We start from the raw sequence: 25,056 nt of genomic DNA, 5'->3' as shown, positions 1-25,056 counted from the left end.
TCAAAAGGCATGCCATCAAAAGGCGTGCCCAATCCATAAAAAGGCGTGCCATCAAAAGGCGTGCCATCAAAAGGCGCGCCTATGTTGTCGTCTAGCGCCGAGCGGCGCATGATGCGCGTGTCTGCCTCTTCATCATGGTCTTTATAAACCGAAGCGGAGGCTGAGGCTTGGAAGCATAACAAACCAGTTGAAACCTCTTCGTTCTCTGAGAGCTTGTCGCTAAGAGCTGCAAATCTTGAAACACTCTGTAAACACTCTGTAACCCTTCTCTGAAACACTCAGCAACCCATAACATGGCCTCATCTTCCCGTTCAGCTACCCAGAATATGGCCTCTTCGTCCCGTGGTCTGCTCACTCTCTTTCCCGACCTCAACGAGTCAACAAGAGAGAGAACTGGTGCGGTGGCCAGTGAACCTCAACCAAGCGCCTCTAGTTTTGCTCCGTTGAACTTTCTGATGCGGTCGGTGGAGCAAAAAATGGCGGTGCAAACTGATATTGAGGCCAATCAGTATACTTTGAAGTCATGTGTGGAGACCATGACGGCGGTCACAAACCTGTCGCACCGGCTGCAGAGTAGGACAAATGAGGTGCAGCAGTTAAACGCCCAACTGGCTCTGCTCCAACGCATGTATAAGGATGCGCGAGCAGAGATATGTGTGCTAAAAGCGGAAAACAAGGAGCTGAAGCGGAAGGCCACCGTGATGTTCCGATTTGGAGATCCGCCATATGCTGTAGTGGAGGAGCAGCGGGGAGTGAACGTGCTCGGTGGCGTGGGAAACACGGAGGCAACACCGTCAAGGGCCGCGCAGGACGGAGGCAAGAAGAAGAGACCAGCGGCAGAGTAGAGAAGAAAAATCCCGCCTGTGGATGAGGTTGTTTGTGTATTTGTTTTTGTTTTTGTTTTGTTTTGTTTTTTTTTTTTGGTGGAAAATGGTGATCAGGGTGAGCCCCGACATGGAATAAAATGAGTTTAGTGTGCAGTGCTTTTTTTTTTTTTTTGGAATGAAAATAAAAGAAAATTGATAAAAATTAGAAGTGGTTGGAATGTACAAATATATAGATATAGATAGAAAATAAAAGATAGTTGATGAGAAGGATGGAACCCGGAGTAATAATAATAATAAGAATAATAATAATAAAATGGATATCATGGAGGGATGATGCTCACTAACTAAGAGAAAGAATAATGAAATTGGTTTTTTTTTTTTTTTTTTTTTAATAATAAAAAAAATAATAATAAATAAATAAATAAAATAAAATAAAATAAAGAAAGTGGAGCAACGTGGGTGAGGTGCAAAAGGTAAAGATTGACTGTGCAAAAGTGGACATGGTGGGAGCTTTAGGTAATATATTATAATAAAAAAAAAGATATATATATATATATATATATATATGGGACAGTGGAGAAGATGGGTTTTAAAAATAAAAAAGGGGGCATGGTGGGTATGTGAAAGATATTATTTTGGTGGGAGAAGAAGAAGATACATGGCCAGCAGGATGATTAGGTTTTGGTGGGTGGGAAAAAGTAAAGTGAGAAAGAGAAATTTTTAGAAATTTCTTTTGAGGAGTGAGCTGTTGGTATTTATTATAAATTGCTTTTGCTAGTGGTAGGGCCCACCAGCACTATTCACTTCAAAATTGTGGAATGGTGGTATTTTATGGGTAATGGTCAATGTGATTTGGAGTGGGGCTATTCGTGGACTCATCATCACTGTAAGAAGAAGGTTTACAGGCTTCTTGGAGGGGAGATGCAGCCCGAGATGTATAGTAAGCTCCAATCTGTGATAAAGAAGCAAAACTGGAAGATCAGATCAAATTGCCAAGGCGCACACCCTTTTCCAGCAGCATGGTTTCTAGTATATTTGCTCTTCTTCAGAAAGCTTTGCAAATGAAGAAGAGTCTAAAGACTTGTTATGAGAGAGAGAGGCAGATGATGAGCAACTATACCAGCTGAGAGAGACCAGAGAGAGGGAGAGCCGTCCTCTGTGTGTATATGTTTTGGTTTTGATTAAAGAAATAGCTATTCGGCTGACAGCCTGTACTCTTCCATTCTTGCTTTCAGATTCTCTCTCTCTCTCTCTGTGCTTTCATTTGCATTTCCAAGGGCCACTGTTGAGGTTACACTGGCAGCAACAGCATTGCCAGAAATTGAAACAACTGAGTTGAGCAAGACCCAGCCAGAAGAGGCAGTGGCAGCACCACCTGCCCCAGAGCTAGTGACTGAAGAACCAACTGAGGTGGCAGCAACAACAGAGGAGCCAGTAGCTGCCCCGGAAGCTGAAGCCCCGGCAGTTGAAGCCAAGATTAAGGAAGTTGTTGAGGAACCTGAAGTTGCTGCTGAAGAGGCTCCAGAGGTGAAGGCAGAACTTCTTGTTGAGGAGACAAAAGAAGAAACTACCGAAGTTACTGATGCTGCACCGGTCCCTGCAAAAAGAGGCAACCCAGAGGCCAATTCTTTACCCTTGGTAATCTGGGTTGAAAGTCAAGCCAAGAAGAGAGACAAGAGTTCAATTCAGTTATGGAATTTGTGGCAGCGGAGTGAAGGTATGTGTAGAGGTCTGGCGGGCTGCTACGGCAACGTTGCCGCCCGCCAGAAGTCGAAGAGCACCAAGAGCTTAACCTATTGCTCTGATACCATGTAAGATAAATTGATAGAGAGATGTAAAATAAATTGATAGAGAGAGAATAAATTGTATGTTTTATTGATTGATATATGTTATGGTGTGTTGAGCTCTCTCCTTTATAGAGGAGAGGGAGAACAATTACAAACCGAAAGTAGAAGCACAAACCAAACAACATTATTAAAGGTACATTATTAAAGCATACTAATTATTATACTAACCTAATTATTAAAGCAACATTTTACATATTATATTCTAACAGAATCTATATAATGGTATCATGCATGCATCTACAGCATCACAAGGCAACACTTACATAGCTTGTGCATAATTACCCCACAACTAAGTGTTCAAGGTCTCTCACTACCACTCTTTCTATCTCTAAGGCTGCCTTGGTCTTCTCCTCCGCCACCTCCAGTGATCTCGAGCCATTCAAGTGCCCACTATCTTCCCTAGAGGTCCACAATTGACCACCTCTAACACTCCATACCACAAACATTCAGTAAAGAATAGTTTCATGTCATTCAACTTGTAAAAAAAAAAAAAATTGAATGATCCCATAAAACAAAATTCTTGAAGCCAATAATGTATCAAGAATAAAATCTGGGATGAAGAACAAGTTTAGTTTTCATACCAGCAACGAGAGACTGGAAGTTGCTAAAACCTACCACTTACTACCATCACCTACTCCACCTACTACACCTACCACCACCTACTCCACCTACTACACACCTACCACTACCACCTACTCCACTTCTTCTATATATAGAAATCATTGTAAACATAACATACATCATTCAATAATACATCTATTCTTACGTGGTATCAGAGCCATAAGATTTAGGCCTATATTCCTTTCTTTCCGGCGGGCAGCCGGCCGGCAACCATGCCTTCGCTGCTCGCTGGAGTTTTTCAACACCTCGCCGAAGCACACCCAAAACCCTGCACTTTCTCAGTCCTGATTGTCTTTTTTCCGGCATGTTACTCCGACCACAATTGATGATTCACTTCATATCGATCGTCGCCTTCGATCCCAAAGAATCAGAGGTTCACTCTCCTAATTCCCGAACTCAAACAATCGATTCTTCATCACCAATCACCTCTGGCTTCACTGCATCTCCTACATGATCGTTGACACCAATCTATGATCTCTCTCTTATGGAGACGACTTCGACCTGGTTCTCCGGTCGCCGCAGCTCAACCAACCACCATCGAAACTCAACCCAAAACCACGAAGCAACTTTCTCGCTTCGTCGAAGGCGGGACAAATCTTGAAAGTGTCTGTGATCTTCTTCTTGGTCCTGTATTTGTACTTGATTTTGTATCACTACAACATCGAAGCAGAGCTGCAGCAACTTTCTCAGATAAACACATTGTTTTTAATCACTTTACAGGGACACTCACCTTTAATCTTTTTTTAATACCCCACTCACCTTTCTTTTCTTTTAATCTATATATATATATATATATATTTCTCTCTTTGTGAGTGGATTGGAACTCAACAATGGTCTCTGTTTTTCATCTTTTCCTAGAGGTCCTACTTTATTGGAACTTCAATTGTTACTTTTTACTTATAAAAAAAAAAAAAAAAAAACCAAGACCCAGATCTGAGTCGGTTTTTTTCTCTCTCTCTCTCTCTCCCTTTAAACCCTCTCTTTTCCTTTCTTTTTCTTTTAATATTTACCTCCACTACCTTTTGTCTTTCAAATAAAGCCACCACCTTACACCACACCAATTTTTTTTTATTCGTTTTATTCTTATTATCATCCTCCTCATCATGTAGCCCACTTTCTCTCTCTCATTTTTTCACTTTCCAATCCCCCGAGGCACATGCTTTCGCCATTAATCTATTCTTATTATTATTAAAAAAAAAAAAACAGCAGAAGAAGAAGACGAACTGCACACCAAACTCATTTTATTTATGTCGGGGCTCACCCCGATCACCATTTTACACCAAAAAAAAAAAAAAAAAAAAACAACCCACACACAACAACCTCATCCACAGGCGGGATTTTTCTTCTCTACTCTGCCGCCGGTCTTTTCTTCTTGCCTCCGTCCTGGGTGGCCCTTGCCGTTGTTGTCTCCGTGTTTCCCACTCCACTGGGCACGATCACTACTCCCTGCTCCTCCACTGCAGCATATGGCGGCCCTCCAAATCGGAACATCACGGTGGCCTTCCGCTTCAGCTCCTTATTTTCCGCCTTTAGCACACTTATCTCTGCTCGCGCATCCTTATACATGCGCTGGAGCAGAGCCAGTTGGGCGTTTAACTGCTGCACCTCATTTGTCCTACTCTGCAGCCGGTGCGCCAAGTTTGTGACCGCAGTCATGGTTTCCACACATGACTTCAATGTATACTGATTGGCTTCAATATCCGTTTGCATTGCCATTTTTTGCTCCACAGACCGCATCGGAAAGTTCAACGGAGCAAAACCAGAGGTGTTTGGTTGAGGTTCACGGGCCACCGCACCAGTTATCTCTCTTGTTGACTCGTTGAGGTCTGGAAAGAGAGTGAGCAGACTGCGGGAAGAAGAGGCCATTTTCTGGGCAACCGAGTGTTACAGAGTGTTTTAAGATTTGCAGCTCTTAGAGACAAGCTCTCAGAGAATGCAGAGGTTTCAACTGGTTTGTTATGCTTACAAGCCTCAACCTTGGTTTAAATAGCCAGGGCAGATACGCGCCTCGCGCGCCACTTGACGCCAGACGACAAAACGGGCGCGCCAGCCAAGGTAGTCACGCGCCTCGCCATAATGTCCGGCACACCTTTTTATGGATTGGGCACGCCTTTTGATGGCTCGCCGCTCGATGATTTCTATCGGGCACGACTTTTGATGCAGTGGGCACGACTTTTGAGGGCGCGACTTTTGAGGGCTCGATATCTATATATCCATGTATATATATTTGGGCAGCCTATATATACCATCATCCAATGTATTCTACAACGGTCCGGCATGACCACATACAACTGTCCCGACATTGATTCCGGTTAGCTTTTACAACGGTCCGGCATGACCACATACAACTGTCCCGACATGGATTCCGGTTAGCTTTTACAACGGTCCGACATGACCCATAAACTGTCCCGACATTTGATTCCAGTTAGCTTTTCCAACGGTCCGACATGAACCATAAACTGTCCCGACATTTGATTCCGGTTAGCTTTTACAACGGTCTGACATGACCTCGTCATCTGTCCAGACTTTATCTGCTACAACGGTCTGCCACAACCATCCAGTGTCCTCTACAACGTTATGACACCACCATACAGTGTCCTCTATAACGTTATGACACCACCATACAGTGTCCTCTACACCGTTATGACACCACCATACAGTGTCTTCACCAACGGTCTGACACGACCATTCAGTTACGTAATCCTCATTGGAATTCTCAAAAGCCAAGCTAAATTTGTAGTGCTTCAGAGTTTTGACTTTTTCCACTGCAAAATTACTGAAAACTGAAATAATTGCACACAAGTTCTGCTAGAATTGATAAATATACACATGATTGACTAATGATAGTAAAATAAATGTTGTTATCTATTTCATGTAATCAATTGATAAGAGTTAGTTGATTTTTCTAGATAAGAATTCCCATGGAAATCATAAATTATAAACAACTTACTAAAAATTTATATACTTCAGGAGACACCCATACCAACATCTCTAAATATTTCCAGGTAGAAGGTATACTTCTTCATTTCTAAAAAATCATTACTCTTTGTTATGTGTGCTATGACATTGAAGCTTTGAGCTCTAGTTCCATAGATACTCTGATCAGTTCTCATAATGCAAATGAAATTTTAGAGGGAAAAAAAACTATTAAGATATTTACTTCTTTGGAACAAAGAACACAGAGATATATTCTGGCATATTATATATCTTATGTACTGCTTCTCATTAAATGTTTTGTTAATCCAATTACAGCAGGGGAGAGAGAGAGAGAGAGAGAGAAGAAGTGAGCCAACTGCAACAATTAACACCTTCCCAAGGCAATATCTTGCCTAAAGAATGTTGACAAAAACACTCCATGAACTTCATAAAATTCATGAGATTCATGAAAAAACAACCAATATTAACTCCTATACAAATAATTAAACCAAACCAAACCAAGCCTTAAGTCGCATCAAATGGGGTCGACTACATGAATCCTTCTTCTCCACGCGGCCCTATCAAAGACCATTTTATTAGTCAAATTAAGTAGATTCATATCTCTATTTATAACGCTAGGCAACGTTAATCTAGGCCTACCCCGTCCCCTAACACTTCCATCTACCGTTACAGCATCGCATCTCTTCACTACTGTCTCTGTTGGTCTCCGTTGAATATGACCAAACCATCTCAAACGATTCTCTCTCAACTTATCTTCTATCGGTGCTACTCCTACCCATTCCCGAATACACTCATTCCTAATCCTGTCTTGTCTAGTCTTACCACACATCCACCTTAGCATCCTCATCTCAGCCACGCTCATCTTATCTACATGTTGTTTCTTGGTTGCCCAACACTCCGTCCCATACAACATAGCTGGTCTAATAGCCGTTCTATAAAACTTACCTTTTAGTCTAGTGGGTATTCGTTTATCGCACAATACCCCAGACGCACTTCTCCACTTACACCATCCCGCCTTAATCCTATGGACCACATCTGCATCAATCTCTCCCGTTGTTGTGATAATCGACCCTAAATAACGAAAATGCTCACTCTTCGGCAGTTCTTGGTTCTCAATCTTCATTTCTCCTCTGCTTTCATTGTTACTGTTACTAAATTTACACTCCATGTACTCTGTCTTAGTTCTGCTTATCCGAAATCCTTTAGATTCAAGAGTTTTTCTCCAAATCTCCAACTTTGTGTTAACTCCTTCTCTAGTCTCATCCACTAACACAATATCGTCTGCAAAAAGCATACACTATGGCACGTCATCCTGAATATTTATCGTCAACTCGTTCATAACTAAAGCAAAAAGATAAGGACTTAAGGTAGATCCTTGGTGTAACCCTACAGTGATAAGAAATTCATTTGTTTCTCCAGCTGGCGATCTAATAGTGGTCACCACCCCTTCATACATGTCCCTAATCATGTCAATGTAGCCTTTTGTCAACCATTTCTTCTCTAACGCCCACCATATTATATCTCGGGGCACTCTGTCATATGCTTTCTCAAGGTCGATAAACACCATATGAATGTCTCTTTTCTTTTCTTTATACTTTTCTATTACTCTCCTCAAAAGATAGATCGCTTCCATTGTTGACATACCAGGCATAAACTCAAATTGATTCTCTAACACCTCTGTTATGTCTCGCAATCGGCGTTCCATCACCCTCTCCCACACTTTCATTATATGACACATTATCTTAATTCCTCTACAGTTGTTACAATTCTGGACATCACCTTTATTCTTATAGATTGGCATTAAAATACTCTTCCCCCACTCATCTGGCATGTTCCTATTCAACAAAATTTTGCTAAACAACCTAGTCAACCAAGCAACTCCCTTTTTACCCAAACACTTCCAAGCTTCAATAGGGATATCATCAGGTCCTAAAGCCTTATTTGATTTCATCTTCTTAAGTGCAATCTCCACTTCAAGGTTCCTAATCCTGCGATAGAACCTATAGTCTTGGTTTATCGTATTACTGATTATTTCTTCCCCTATTGTCGTACTTCCATGTTCCTCATTTAACAGTTTCTCAAAATAATTCTTCTATCTTTCCTTAATCTCATCATCCTTCATCAATACCTTAGAATCCTCACTCTTGATGCACTTTACTTGATTAAAATCTCTTGTTTTCCTCTCCCGTATCTTAGCAAGTTTGTATACCCTCTTCTCTTCCTCCTTACTATCTAGTCTAGTGTATAGGTCATCATAAACTTTCAACTTAGTCTCTCTCACTACTTTCTTGACCTCCTTATTAGCCAATCTATAGCTCTTAAGGTTTTCCTCAATTCTATCCTTCTACCACTTTTTAAAACACTCTTTCTTTGCCTTAACTACCGCTTGGACCTCTTCCCTCCACCACCAAGTTTCCCTAGAGCTGGGTCCCGTTCCTTTCGACTCTCCAAGCACTTCCCTTGAGATTCTCCTCATACAATTGGCCATCGAATTCCACATAGTGTTAGCATCACCTTCTAAGTCCCAAGTACCTTCCTTATCCATTCGATTCTTAAATATTTCTAGTTTATCCCCTTTTAAGTCCCACTATCTCGTCCTACGACGCCCACCATCCTTCCTAACTTGGTATTGCCCTCTAAAACATAAAATCTAGTACCAAAATCCTATGTTGAGAGGCCAGACTCTCTCCAGGAATCACCTTACAATCATTGCATTTTAGGCAATCCACTTTTCTCACTAAGAAATAATCTATTTGGCTCTTAACTAATCCACTCTTAAAGGTTATCAAATGCTCCTTCCTCTTCTTATATATAGTATTGGCCACCACCAGGTCAGAAGCCAACGCAAAATCTAAGATTCTCTCTCCAGCCTCATTTCTGTCACCAAAACCGTATCCACCATGCACCCTTTCATAACCTACTTTATCTATGCCTACATAGCCATTAAAATCTCCACCTATAACTAGGTTCTCTCCTACGAGTATCTCCTGTAAGATCTCATCCATTTGCTCCAAAAAATCTCTCTTAGTCTGATCATCTAACCCTACTTGAGGGGCGTAAGCGCTAATAATATTCACTATATTCCCTCTAATAACTAGTTTAACTAGCATAATCCTATCTCTTTTCCTAGTGACTTCTAAATAGAGTTGTAAAATTTGAGCTATGAAGCACATAAATGGATACGATATGATACACATATGGCAATAGAAAAAAACCTAAAATTGTATGGTACAAGTTCACCTAGGATAGGTAAATATATATATAATTTTTAATATTGTATTATATATAAGCTCAAAGAATGGTGAAAAACCACTATAATTTTCTAATGCAAAATACTAACTACTAATTAGTTTAAAAGCTAGTAACCAATTTACTTTTTAATATTCTGTAGATCCTATAAAAATTTATTTCAATGTCAAGTCTAAATTGATTATATTGAAATAAAAAACAGTCCTCAGTTTACGCTGTGCTTTTCCTCTTCTCACTCAAATGCTACATGCAAAAGTGTTGTAAACAAGTATACTTAATTGTCTAATTATTGAAATTTGATTTTACTATCGTTATATTTTAATATAATTCTCACTTTCTATTTAGTATGGATTCAAATATAGGACACATGTAAGCCACATTAAGGGTATGTCTATTCAAAAATTTCTAAAAAAGTTGGTACTATTTTAAAGGTAAACTACCAATAGGTCTGACTTTTGAGACTTATTACCCATTAAGTCCTATTGATAAATTTATCAGTCTCTCTCGTTTTTATGAATAAATCTCACTATTTTCGTCTTTTATAAGTAAGCAAAGTATATTCTTATATTTATCCTAACAATAAGGTACTCTACTATTATACCAAAAATATGTCAATCTCAATTTCATAGTAGTTAAGATAAATACCCCAGAGTATCTGATCCTTGTCATAATTATAAATAAATAAATATATTATTATTATTATTATTATTATTATAAAGAATACGTTTAGGAAATATCATATACGTATCCACAAGTATCTCATACAGATACGACTCTCCTCTAGAAGTATCTGTGCTTCATGGAATCTGAGGTGACACTAGCAAATTAACGAGAAGCCATTTTTTCCATCAACACACGAACTCCAAAAATTCGAACCCACCAAAATCATAAGGCATCACAATGTCACAACCTCTCTCCAGTTAATAAACTTTCAGGGCTTGCACTTTCCTTAGAAACTTAGTCTATGTTAGTGTATAATTGTTAATAGCTTTATAATTGTTAATAGCTTTAATTGTTAATAACTTTAGCACTTTATTCTTTATGCTTTCGGTGGGCATCCAATGCATCATATTCTCTCTATAAAGAGAGTGCATTCTCTTTGTAATACATACACACAATTACAGACAAACAATTCAGTGTCTCTCTCTCTCTCTCTCTATCCTCTCTCACTCTCTCAAACTATTATTTCATGGTATCAGAGCCCAGTGTTACATTTCTGGCAATTTTCGATTTTGGTGTTTAGTCCCATACATAGTGGCACTACATCAAACCGCTCGGAATTTCCTCACGATTCCAACGGCACCAAGCCCGTCCTCAAAAAACCTTCCACGCGCCCACACGCGCCGCCTTTGTCCCCTGCGCGTCACCACTTCCGCCACCACTCTCACACGCACCCGCACGCGCCATCTGTTGTTGCTTACTTTCGCCACGCGCCCACACGTCCACGGCGGACGTCAGCCCTGCCTCTCCCGTACGCCGCGCTTGTTACTGTACGCCTCTCGTGCGCCGCTTCACTAGTGTGCACCCGCGTGCGCCAAAACAGCTACCGTGAGCCGCACCTACTCCTGTCCGTTACCGTGCGCCACCGCCTTCCTGCTAACGTGCTCCTCCCTGCACTCTGCTAACGTGCGCCGCTGACATCATTGCTGACATCATCTCTGTCCAGCATACCTTTCCTTGCTATTTTCGACCTTCCGGACTCACTGGTACACTCTGTTTTACCTAATTTTGCTCCTACAGGTCTATTCCTATTGCTTTAACCCTACTCAACTAGTATTATGGATCGTCATGATGCCTCCCATCCCATTTCCGTTATTTTGAATGGTTCAAACTATGTTCTGTGGGCCCAAGCCATGTCCTCCTTCCTCAAAGGAAAGAAGCTCTGGTGAATTGTCACCGGGGATGTGACTAAACCGGTGAAAGACAGTGACACTAATGAAACTACTGCTCCTACTGCTACATATGAAGACCGACTTGAGGAATGGGACAGTAAGAATTACCAAATCATTACCTGGTTTCGTAATACCTCTGTTACCTCTATCAGTCTTCAGTTTGGTCGCTTTCAGCTTGACTCTGTAACTACTCCTACAAAAGACATCTGGGATTTTTTGAAAGAACGATACAAGACTACTGGTCTTGCCCATCAATATCAACTTCAGAACCAACTTCACCGCATGCGCCAAGAATCCACTCAGTCCATTAATGACTTCCTTTCTCAAATGTACTCTGTTTGGGATCAGCTTGCTCTTTCAGAACCAACTTGGCATAACCACGAAGATGCTGTTTTATTTACTATCCATCGCAACCAGCAAAGGTTGGTGCACTTTCTCATGGCTCTTACTTCCTCTTTTGAGCCCGTACGTGCCTCTCTGCTTCATCGCCATCCATTGCCCACTCTTGAACAAGCAATTTCTGAGTTGCTATCAGAGGAGACTCGTCTCGGTACTCTTCAAACTCATCATGTGGACTCTGTTCTTGCTACTCCTCCGTACCGGTCATTATTTACCCAGCGGACCACTGCTTTCCTCTATTGTCAGAATCGGGGCCTTCCTTCAACCCATCTCTTGGTCAATTGCCCCGTCAGATCCTAACGCTACTGCAACAAACTTGGTCCTGGTCATCTGCAACAGGATTGTTTTTGCAATCCATCCCGATCATCCTCCAATAGCCACTCCTCTCGCGGTGGCTCTTCCCGGGAAAGCTTTCATCGTTCCGGGAATCAGTCTCATCACACTACTACTGCTGCTTCCGGGAATCAGTCTCATCACACTGATGCTGCTGCCTCTGCGGGGTTCTCTGAGTCACTTGCTCCGTCTACCCCTCGCTTTTCTCCGACGGATGTAGAGGCCATGCTCAAACAACTTCTCTCCCTTTCTGGTACACCTCCTCCTACTGCTTTGTCTGTAATCCCAGGGAACTCTTCTTGGTATTTTGACTCTGCCTGTTGTAATCATATGACCTCCAGTTCTACTATCTTTTCTTCCTTCTCCTCATCTCCTCATATTCCCTCCATTCATACTGTTGATGGTTCCCTCATGTCTATCCGTCATGTTGGTACTGTTTCCACCTCTTCTTTATCTATACCTCAAGTTTATCATATCCGTGCTCTCACCTTAAACCTTATTTCCATTGGTCAATTATGTGAACTTGGTCTAACTGTCACATTTTCTGCTACTGATTGTTTGGTACATGACCCTCAGACGGGGCAGACTATTGGGATCGGCCGTAAGCATGGACGTCTCTATGAACTCATTCACCTTCATGTTCCCGCCTCTCCTCAGTTCGCTGCTCCTACATCTACTTCCTCATTATCTTCCTTTCATCTTTGGCATTGTCGCTTAGGGCATATTTCTATTAATCGCTTAAAGTCTTTGGTTTTTAGTGGACAGTTGGGTCATGTAATTCCCGATAATTTCAATTGTATACCCTGTCAACTTGCCAAACAACCTGCTTTATCATTTAATAAAAGTACTTCTGTTTCCCTTGCACCTTTTGATCTTATACATTTGGATATTTAGGGCCCCTCCCCTACTACTACTATGGGGGGATCCCGCTATTTTGTTGTTTTTATTGATGATTTTTCCCGGTTTACTTGGCTTTTTCTCATGAAAAATAGGTCTGAACTTAAACACATTTATTATAAATTTGCCCAAATGGTCCACACCCAATTCTCCAAAGCCATCAAAATTTTTCGCTCTGACAATGCTATGGAATATCGGGATTCAGATTTCCTTTCCTTTCTTCAGCATCATGGTACACTGCCTCATCGTTCTTGTGCTGGCACGTCCCAGCAAAATGGCCGCGCTGAACGGAAACATAGGTATATTCTTGACACTACTCGCGCTCTCCTTCTCTCTTCTTCCTGCCTTGAAAACTTTTTGGGGGAAGCTGCCCTCACTGCTGTTTACACTATCAACTATGCTCCTACCCCTGTCATCCATAATCAAACTCCCTTTGAACGTCTGCATGGCACTCCCCCTCCTTACGCCAATCTCCGGATTTTTGGCTCTGCCTGCTTTGTTCTACTTCAATCCCATGAACACACCAAGCTTGAACCTCGTTCTCGTCTTTGTTGCTTTCTTGGGTATGGAATTGAGCATAAAGGCTTTCACTGTTGGGATCCTCTCTCTAAACGTCTTCGTATCTCCCGCCATGTCGTTTTCTGGGAGTACCAAATGTTTTCCTCGCTATCCTCCTTTCACTTACCCGCACTTTCCACTACTGTACTGTTTACTAATCCTTCCATAGATCTTTTCTCTGCTGATTTTGATACAGGTTCCTCCTTCATCGAGATGCCATTGCTCACTCCTAATCCCGTCCAGCCTGCTCTCCCTGAAGGTCTACCTCTTATTGCCACACCTCCTTCTCCACCGGTTCTTCCTCCTACCGATCCTCCTACGGGTCGACCATGTCGAGTAACTCAACCTCCTATCCATCTTCATGATTATATTGTTGGATCTGCTGCCTTCTCTACTTATGAACCTACCTCCTATCGTGAGGCTTGTAGTAATCCTCTTTGGCAGCAAGCTATGACTGATGAACTCCAGGCCTTGGACAAAGCTCATACTTGGGATCTTGTTGATCTTCCTCCTGGCAAGACTGTGATTGGCTGCAAATGGGTTTACAAAATCAAAACACATTCTGATGGCTCTATTGAACGCTACAAAGCTCGTCTTGTTGCCAAGGGTTTCAACCAGGAATATGGTATTGATTATGAGGAGACATTCTCTCCTGTTGCTCGGCTTACCTCTGTTCGCAGTTTACTTGCTGTTGCTGCTGCTCGCCACTAGGGGCTCTTTCAGATGGATGTCAAAAATGCTTTCCTCAATGGTCATCTTCTTGAGGAGGTCTACATGCAACCTCCACCTGGGTCCACTTTTCCACCTCATCAGGTTTGCAAACTACAGCGTGCTCTCTATGGCCTCAAGCAAGCGCCTTGTGCTTGGTTTGCTACGTTCAGTTCTACCATTCATGACTTCGGGTTCACCTCTAGCTCCTATGACTCTGCTCTTTTTATACGGACTACTTCTCATGGTACCACTCTTCTTCTTCTGTATGTGAATGATATGATTATCACTGGTAATGATGAAGCTGGTATTCTCCACCTCAAACAGTTTCTCCACCGACAGTTTGAGATGAAGGGCCTTGGTACTCTTAACTACTTCTTAGGCCTTGAAGTCTCTCATGATTATACTGGTTTCTATTTGTCCCATGCCAAATATGCATCCAATCTTCTGGCTCGTGCTGGTCTTACTGATTGCAAAACTACCTCTACTCCAGTTGATCCTCAGATTCGTCTCACTCCTCTCGATGGGACTCTTCTCTCTGATGTTACTCTTTATCGCCAGCTCGTCGGCAATCTTGTCTATCTCACAGTAACTCGTCCTGACAATGCCTATGCTGTTCACATTGTCAGTCAGTACATGTCGGCTCCTCACACTCCCCACTATACTGCTCTACTCCGCATCCTTCACTACCTCAAAGGCACTCTGTTCCATGGCCTTCACTTCTCTGCTTCCTCCTCTCTTGAACTGCGTGCCTTTTCCGATGCTGATTGGGCTGGGGATCCTACGGATCGACGCTCTACCACGGGATTCTGCTTCTTCTTAGGGGATTCTCTTCTTGCTTGGCGTAGCAAAAAACAATCCCTCACTGCCCGCTCTAGCACCGAAGCTGAATACCGAGCTCTTGCTGATACTACTCAGGAACTTCTCTGGCTTCGCTGGCTCCTTGCTGATATGGGTGTTTCTTCTTCTGGTCCTACCTCTCTCTATTGTGACAATCAGAGTGCCATTCAGATTGCTCACAATGATGTTTTTCATGATCGCACCAAACATATTGAGATTGATTGTCATTTCATTCGCCAGCATGTTACCTGTGGTACTGTTCATCTTCTCCCTATTGCTTCAGTCGATCAACCCGCTGATATCTTCACAAAGGCTCATCCTCCTAGCTACTTCAATGATCTTGTTTCCAAACTCAACTTGGTTGATGCTTTCCCTCCTTGAGTTTGCGGGGGATGTTAGTGTATAATTATTAATAGCTTTATAATTGTTAATAACTTTAGCACTTTATTCTTTATGCTTTCGGTGGGCATCCAATGCATCATATTCTCTCTATAAAGAGAGTGCATTCTCTTTGTAATACATACACACAATTACAGACAAACAATTCAGTGTCTCTCTCTCTCTCTCTCTCTCTCTATCCTCTCTCACTCGCTCAAACTATTATTTCAGTCTAAATGTTCTGAAGCATTTACAAAAACTGATGGATAGATGCACAAACACAGAAAATTACAATTGAACTCGAGAAGATTCAGACCAAATTTGGACACAATTAGAATGGTACTCGACAAGGTATAAGTATATAAACGACTTTAAGAGCAAACACACAACAAGCTGCATCTAGCAGGAAAAATAAACATACAAGTAACTTCGAGTTATTAAATACAAATGAGTTTGAAACACGACGAAAAGAAAATATAACTATATGTATAGATGACCACATATAAATATTTGTATTTCCTAACAATAAGAAAATTCTTTAATATTACTGCACAACAGTCGACAGACACACCTGCTTCATCACGGTTCCGATGACAACTTCCATAAGAAAATATTTGTATTTCCTAACACCTGTTTTTTCCCTTCCACCACCCCCTTCCGGGTTTGTGATTGGCACTAGTTTTGTTGAGGGTTCAGTTGTACAATATCAATGGTAGATTCCACCAGTGTGTCGACACCTAAGAGTGAGAGTTCCATTATACCTACTACTATGACTGATAACCCTAACCCTAATATTAAAATCACCACCTCTCCATTTAATAGTCAGAACTATTTAGCGTGGTCGCAGAGTTTGACTAAGTTTTTGAAGAGCAGAGGGAAGATGGGATATGTTGATGGCAGGATACAGGCACCCAGCACCACTGACCGGGGTTATGACCAATGGGAGATTACCAACTCTTTGATTATGGGTTGGCTTATTCATTCGATGGTACCAGACATTGGCGAGGGCTATTTGTCTATGGAGACTGCCCAGGATGTTTGGGATGCTGTGGCCACTACCTATTCCCGCAAAGGGAATTTCTTCCAGGCATTTGAGTTACGCCGCTCTATTGAGAGCTCTGTTCAGGGGGAGCAGTCAATTCTTCAGTACTTCACCTTCCTCACCAATGGCTGGAAACGCATTGATCACTTGCAAGATTATAAGCCTGTTTGCACTGCTGATTCAGTTGGGTACAAGAAGTTTATTGCACAGGAAAGGGTCTTCAAGTTTTTGGCAGGGCTCAATGTGGAGTATGATCCGGTTCAGAATCGGGTTCTGAGTATGGACACTCTTCCTTCACTTCAGGAGGCATTTGCCTATGTACAGAATGAGGAGAGTCGCCGGTCTACTATGATGTCCCTTGTCTGTACTGACCGCTCCGCATTACTGTCTACTCCTAGAGATGGCCCTAGCCTGACTAACATCCCTCCGTCTGCAGCCAAGGAATCTGTATTCTGTGATTACTGTAAAAAACCGCGGCATACTCATGAGACATGTTGGGAGCTTCATGGGACTCCATTCGGGAGTCAAGGTGATCGGTCTGGTTTTAGAGGAGGTTGGTCAGGCCAATCTAAAGGACGGGGTTCTCATCCATGGGCTCATCAGTTTAATACCGTTGATATGAACACTGATTCTACTTCTGCTTCCGTTGGCCAGCCTTCTAATGATCTCTCTGGCATGACTACTCCTGAGCTTGAGGATGTTCTGCGTCACTTGCTGGATCGTCGGTCTTCTACTACTCTCAGTACATCTTCCTCGTCGTTTGCCCGCTCAGGTAACTTAGTCTCTTTTTCTTATGTTTTCCTGTCTCATAAGTCTTTGCCTTGGATTATTGATTCTAGTGCCTCCGATCATATGTCTGGATCCTCTGATCTTTTCTCTGCCTATAAGCCCTCTTCAGGTCAGGACAAAGTTAAGATTGTAGATGGTACTGTTTCTTCCATTTCTGGGAAAGGTTTAGTCCATGTCACTCCTACTATACCTCTATATTCTGTTCTCCATGTTTCCAATTTTTCTGTTAACCTGTTATCCTTGAGTCGTATTACCCAGGATTTGAATTGTAGTGTGACGTTTTTTTCTCGATCATTGTCTTTTTCAGGACCTTGTCACGAGGAGGACGATTGGCAGCGGTAGTGCAGCAAATGGTCTCTACTTCCTGGATCAACCTGACAAGCTTGCTCATTCTTCCACCCGGTGGATAATAGGAACAGTATGGGTAGATGGGTTTAGGTTTTAGGGTTAGGCTCTGATACCATGATAAATTTAGAGAATACTAGATTAGGGAATGATTAGGATATCATCCCCTATTTATATTAATGAAGATCAATAATTACAAGGGAGCCCTAAGGCATAGAATAATTACAAAATAAGAACCCAAATAATAATATATCATTCTAACACAAACTTCCATAAGCATTAAGTAAATCAATATACATACAAACTTACATGTGTATTTGCAAGTATTCAATGAAACAAATGATATTTACCTCAACAAAATGGACTCCATCATAAATCTTCCTCTTTCCCTTACGTATACATGATAGACGGTTTCTAAGCCTCTGGTGCACTTGCAGGGGCGTTTCTGAAAACCCGGCCCCTGTTTTTCTTTCTCACGGATCATTGTTGCCAAGTAAATGCATAGACGACAAGACGAGTGGACTGCTGCCAAATCAATGAGTGCTTTAAAAGAATTAGATGGGCCCTCAAACTTCCACCTGAAAAATAAACATCCAATCATTACTAGGGCTGCAAATGAACCAAGTTGTTCGCAAGTTCAACTCGGTTAGGGCTCGACTCGGCTCGATTTGTTATGTAAATAAATGAGCTTGAGCTATATTTTTAGGCTCATTTAATAAATGAGCATAACTTGGAGCTATGTTTATTATTTATTTAAATAATAGGATAAATATATTATTTATGTATTAAATAATTTAAAATGTGTTACTTATTAATAGAGAATAATATATAACGATTTGAATGAGCTTGATTATTGAGCCAAATTTTTTTCTTTATTATCGAGCATCAAGCCGAGCTAAAGCATGATTATTATAAAGGAGCCAAGCCAAGCTCAAATTGGAATAATTTTCAAGTCGAGCTTGAGCCTTGCAAAGCTCGCCTCGGCTCGTTTGCAACCCTAATCACTGCCCAGATCCGTCCCTATTGGAAAAAACAAGCAGCAACTCCAAAGCACACACCCAAGGAACAAACAATAATTAAATGACATAGGCGTAGCAAAATACACAAAAGAACTATATATCATTCTAGTATAAAAAAGTTCTCGAATACACGAGAAAAATAGAACCTTGAATTCACAAAAGAAAACTCTAAATATTATTGGTAAGTGTGTGTATGTGTGGCACTAAAGCTTACCTAAGTATTTATAATAAATGAAATCTTGGAAACCAACCAATCTAAAAATTTGGAAACATAAATCAATCAAATTAAGAAACCTAATAAATCTAGGATATTCCATACTAAATTACAAGAATCCTAAGCAAATACTATATCAAAAAAATTTTAAAATAAAAATATAGAAACTTCTAAAATATTGTCCTACATCAAGGCATTTAGCTTCTTATATTATAGGGCAAATTATACTGATAATCCCTTCATTTTGCTCCTTGTGTCATTTTGATTATTTTGGTCATTACACTTTCAATTGACTCAATTTTGACCCTTAGTTTTAGATTTTGTATCAATTTAGTCCAATTGATAACGCCATCAGGGTTTTTGATAGAAAATGATTACTAAATTGGTTGAAATTAACTCACTAAGTTGTTCAAATTTACAATCTTACCCATATAAATATGTCACATGTTGCTCATGGGCACATTTTTCATTAAAAAAAAAAAAGCTTTACTGTTGTAATCTATTGAATAAAATTGAGACAAAATAAAAAATTTAGTGCAAAATCGAGCTAACTGACATTACAGGGACTAAAATGACACAACAGCCAAAGTATAAGGACTACTAGTGTAATTTGCCCTATATTATATTTCAATCAAAAGTGTGGCGAACAGTCATAAATTGATATTTACCTTACTGATTGATTGTATGCATCGGGGTTTTTAGCAAGGTATTTCATGGTCTTGGCAACTGAGTTGGCATCTTCCAGCTCCCTAATATGTAGAAATGAACTGGGAGAAGGAGCAAAATCTTGGATATTTGGTGCACCAACAACCACAGGAACAGAACCTAAAGATTTTTGACAAAATTTCCAATTATCAGCATTATTAAACATGTTGAAGAATCTTTTAAGTAATCCTGAAAATAAAAATTTCCCATAATGCATCTGAACTAATTATTGCATAATTCATGTATCAAAAAGTATTCACAAATCCCAATCATAACATTTAAAGAAATCTTTTGGAATTACTTCAGCTACATTTTTTTTTTTTTTTTTTTTCAATTTTGGTCTGACAGATGTAGTTAAATAACTCAAATCACCCCAACTAGTTCAAGGTGAAAAGCATATGTTCCTTTTTTCTTTTTTAACAGGATTGTTATTCCTGCCACAAAGTAATAATTGATTTTCTCAGACTTATTCCACGGATTAGCAATACTTGCCAGCTCAAGCAGCAGCAACACCAGTTTCACCAATTAGTTTTGAGCAACTTTCCAGACTGGTTCTGCATTTACAGTTTCAAAGAGTGGTGAGTTCTAGGATTCAGAGTTGGCATCTAGGCAAGAGCGGGGTTAGGTATAACCATATGGAGGCTGATCCCATCAAATTGAAATTAATGAAGTAGATATACATAATGAGTTCACTAATTTTAACAAGAATTTTTCATGTGACCCCATCGAATTAATGAAAAAGCATGTGAAAATAGGATTTTTGGGGTACCAATTGAGGTCAATCTAATCTTTTAACTCACTACTTCGGAGTCAATTTAGGAACAAGCGAAAAAAAAATAATTAATTAATTAAATTAAGGTTTAGTTTTCTGAAATCGGGGCAAATTGAATTGAGTTGAAATTAAACACTCTGAGTACTTATACCATACTTGGCACATGGCGAGCCCTATGGGCGCCACGTCAATATCACCATACCCTCATGTGGCAGACCTCTGAGGTACCATAACGTCCTCACAAGACTAATTGGGGTTATATCCCTAGCTTAAGCGGGGCATACACACCACCAAATATGGATACACAACTCACTAGCTCAGCTACTGCCCGAACAAGCAAGAGCTGAATGAATGAAAGTATGAAGAACTCGATGTGGCTCGTGGCAAACACAGCAAAGCCAAGCTCACCTGCTCAACAACACCATGGCTCACTGTAGAAAATTTAATGTATAAAGAGAAATAGAGAATTGTATTATTGATTGATATATTGATCTATATTACAATGATTCATGATTCCTATATATAGAAGAGGGTGAGTGTGTAGTAGGTAAGGAGTAGGTGAAGTGGAGGTGGTAGTGGTGTAGTGGGTTAGGTTTAGTGGAGTAGGTGAGGTGGTAGTGGTGTAGTGGGTTAGGTTTAGTGGAGTAGGTTTAAGTGGGTGAAGTAGGTGGAGAGTAGGTGGATTTTAACAGCCCCCCGCAAACTCAAGGGGGATAGGAACTAACCAACTTGAGTTTGGAGAGAGTAACAAAACAAGAAAATACATAAAAATAAAAGAGGATAAGAGACACTGTATGGTCGTGTCAGACCATTGGTGAAGACACTGGATGGTGGTGTCATAACGTTGTAGAGGACACTGTATGGGGGTGTCATAACCATGTAAAGGACACCGTATGGTGGTGTCATAACGGTGTAGAGGACACTGGATGGTGGTGTCAGACCGATGTAGAAGACAGTTTATGGGGTCATGTCGGACCGTTGTAGCAGACAATGTTGTGACAGTTGTGGTGACAGTTTACGGAGTCTTGCTGGACCCTTGTAGAAACTAACCGGAATCAATGTCGGGACAGTTTACAGAGTCTTGTCGGACCCATATAGAAGACAGTTTATGGGGTCATGTCGGACCGCTGTAGAAGACTGTTTACGGGGTCATGTCGGACCGATGTAGAAGACAGTTTATGGGGTCATGTCGGACCGGTGTAGAAGACACTGTATGAGTGTGTATATAGGCTGCCCAAAAGATATACATGTAGATATATATATCGAGCCCGCAAAAGTCGCGCCCTCAAAAGGCGCGCCCACTTTATCAAAAGATGTGCCTGACAGAAATCATCGAGCGGCGAGCCATCAAAAGGCGCGCCAAACACGCGGCGATGCACGTGACCGACAGAACGCGTGTCGGCCTCTTCGTCAGGGTCTTTATAAACCGAAGCGGAGGCTGAGGCTTGGAAGCAGAGACAAAAACCTGCTAGAAAAACTCTGAAAAACTCTTCGTTTTCTGAGAGAGATACTCTGTAACACTCTGTTTTCTGAGAGAGATTTCTGAGAGAGATACTCTGTAACACTCTGTTTTCTGAGAGAGATTTCTGAGAGAGACACTCTGTAACACTCTGTTGTCCAGAAAATGGCTTCGTCTTCCCATGGTCTGCTCACTCTCTTTCCAGACCTTAACGAGTCAACAAGAGAGATAACTGGTGCGGGGGCCAGTGAACCTCAACCAAGCGCCCCAGGGTTTGCTCCGTTGAACTTTCCTATGCGGTCTGTGGAGCAAAAAATGGCAGTGCAAACTGACATTGAAGCCAATCAGTATACTTTGAAGTCCTGTGTGGAGACAATGACGGCAGTCACAAACTTGTCGCACCGGCTGCAGAGTAGGACAAATGAGGTGCAGCATTTAAACGGCCAATTGGCTCTGCTCCAGCGCATGTATAAGGATGCGCGAGCAGAGATAAGTGTGCTGAAGGCGGAAAACAAGGAGCTGAAGCGGAAGGCTACCGTGATGTTCCGATTTGGAGGTCCACCATATGCTGTAGTGGAGGAGCAGGGTGGAGTGAACGTGCTCGGTGGAGTGGGTAGTATGGAGGCAGCGCCGGTAAGGGACACCCAAGAGAAAAGCAAGAAGAAGAGACCTGCAGCAGAGTAGAGAAGAAAAATCCCACTGTGGGTGCGGGTGTGTTGTGGTGGTTTGTTTGTTTGTTGGTTTTTTTTTTTTTTTTTGTGTGTGTAAAATTGTGATCGGGGTTGATCCCTGAGATGAATAAAATATGATTTGGTGTGCAAAGCTATATGGTATGAAGGGAATTGGAAAAAGATTAAAAAGAATGTGAAAGAAAAATAAAGAAAAAATAATAAAAATATATTTGAAATCAAAAAATGAAAGATGGAGGAAATAAGGAAAGTGGTTTGGAGAAAATAAATAAAAATAAAAATAATGGAGTTGGAAATCAAACGGAGGAGAGATGAAGATTTTTTTTTTTTTAATATAATATAATAAAAAAAGATATATATATATATATATATATATAAAAAATAAAGAAAGTGGGGAACAAGAGTGTAAAGAAAAGAAAAAAGTATAGGTTGCATCGTGGGTCACATGGGTGAGTAAAAGAAAACAATAAAGAAATGAGTGGGTGCCCCCCATGTGCAAGGGTAGTGCTGGCACTTCAATAGGTGGTACAGCCTGCTGAGCATCAGCTTTGACAGGAGCTGCCTTTGGACCTTTTCTCTAATAAATGCGTCAAACTGTTGCTGTTGGTGTTATCAAGAATGTGGAGAAGAGGAGGCTTGTTTGATGGCCTCTTGGGCTGTGTAATCATATCGAGGTTGGTGGACCTCTCAATCATGTTGTCACCCTCAAAACCAGAGATGGGGACAAAAGGAATTTTGTCAGGGTTGTAACCAACCTTCTTCAGATAGGAAGAGACTTCCTGCACAATTTCATCATACCTTGCTTTTGAGTACTTAGGAGTGGTAGCATCCATCTTGTTACAGCAGCAAATCATCTGCCTCACTCTAAGAGTAAAAGGAAGGAGAGCATGTTCACGGAAGAACTTGGGCTCCTTCTCAATCTCCTTGCCAGATCGACGATCAATCTCAGCAAACTTGACAGCAATGTGGGAGGTGTGGCAGTCAAGAACTGGAGCATACCCATTACCAATCTGACCCGGGTGATTCATAATAATAACCTGGGAGGTGAAATTTGCAGCTTCCTTGGCTGGATCATCCTTTGAGTTGGATGCAACAAAACCACGCTTGAGATCCTTCACTGCAACATTGTAGATGAAGACGATCGAGACGGTGGTGTATGGGAGGACAACAGTGAGAGGAGAGGCAGTGGTGGTTGACTCGAAGAAATTTCAAGGTATGTGTAGAAAATTCTAGCAGATTAGGTTGAGGTCCGGCGGGCGGCCAAGGCGAGGTTGCCGCCCGCCGGTGAAGCGAAAAATACTAAGTGCTTAACCTTGTTCTGATACCATGTAGAAAATTTAATGTATAAAGAGAAATAGAGAATTGTATTATTGATTGATATATTGATCTATATTACAATGATTCATGATTCCTATATATAGAAGAGGGTGAGTGTGTAGTAGGTAAGGAGTAGGTGAAGTGGAGGTGGTAGTGGTGTAGTGGGTTAGGTTTAGTGGAGTAGGTGAGGTGGTAGTGGTGTAGTGGGTTAGGTTTAGTGGAGTAGGTTTAAGTGGGTGAAGTAGGTGGAGAGTAGGTGGATTTTAACACTCACCTAAAGCCTTCACTCTCCATGGTCCATCATACTTCATTCTCACAAGGAACTCTCAAGACTGACATCTTGCTACAAGTCAACCTCGCTCAGTTGCAGCATAGCCTAGCCCTTGGCTCATCTATGTCTCCCTTCTATGCTCATTTCACTCCCCAAGTGAGGATCACCTGCAACTATTACAGCCATCACTTGGCTGCCTACGCTTGGAGCAGGGCTTAGGCATACTGCTCAAGATCATTAGAAGACTGTAGATTGGAGGCCAGGACCACGAGTTCGTCAAGGTTGTCTAGTTGTCTCCCTGGGAAGAGAGCTCCACATTGACTAGTCTTAGAGAGAGAGGACATTAACCTTACACTAACACCTGCTGCATACCATGATACTCCTCCCGATGCAGCAGTAGGGCTGATATCACCACCTTGTCCAGCTAAGGGCATATACATACCATCAAGTATGGATAATCAACTCACTAGGGTAGCTGCCGCCCTAGCAAGCAAGAACTCCAAAGTGAATTAGTCAAACTATGAAGAGCCTGACGTGGCTTGAGGCATACACAGCAGAGTCAAGCATGCCTGCTCAACCATAGACTGCTCAATGGCACCATGGCTCACCATGCTCCTTCATATCTCATTCTCACAGGAAACACTCGAGAATGACCATCTCACTACAAGTCACCCCTGCTCAACTGTAGCATAGCCTGGCCCTTGGCTCGCCTATGTCTCCCCTATGTACTCATTTCACTTCCCCAAGTAAGGATCACTTACAACTGTTACAACAATCATTCGGCTGCCTAGGTTAGGAGTAGGGATTAGGCATCCACCGCTCATAATCATTAGAGGACTGTAGATTGGAGGCTAGGACCACAAGTTCATCAAGGTTGCCTAGTTGTCTCCCTAGGAAGAAAGGTCCACCTTGACTGATCTTAGAAAGAGAGGATGTTGACCCTACACT

General features: G+C 41.5%; 1 protein-coding gene across 1 annotated transcript in view; it reads right to left on the bottom strand.

The window, feature by feature from the left end:
- The window catches only part of LOC114264036 (glycoprotein 3-alpha-L-fucosyltransferase A), a 69,237-nt gene that overhangs the window by 24,454 nt on the left and 19,727 nt on the right, over positions 1-25,056 (bottom strand). Inside the window, 2 exon segments of the mRNA XM_082920343.1 lie at positions 18,013-18,240; positions 19,564-19,720. Of these exon segments, the coding sequence (XP_082776469.1) occupies positions 18,013-18,240; positions 19,564-19,720 (385 nt within the window).

Source organism: Camellia sinensis, chromosome 3 (genome assembly GCF_055761805.1).
Source record: "Camellia sinensis isolate YWXY chromosome 3, ASM5576180v1, whole genome shotgun sequence".
In the NCBI taxonomy this organism is placed as follows: domain Eukaryota; kingdom Viridiplantae; phylum Streptophyta; class Magnoliopsida; order Ericales; family Theaceae; genus Camellia; species Camellia sinensis.
Note: the sequence above shows the minus strand (reverse complement) of the source record. Positions and strands in the feature narration are given on the sequence as shown.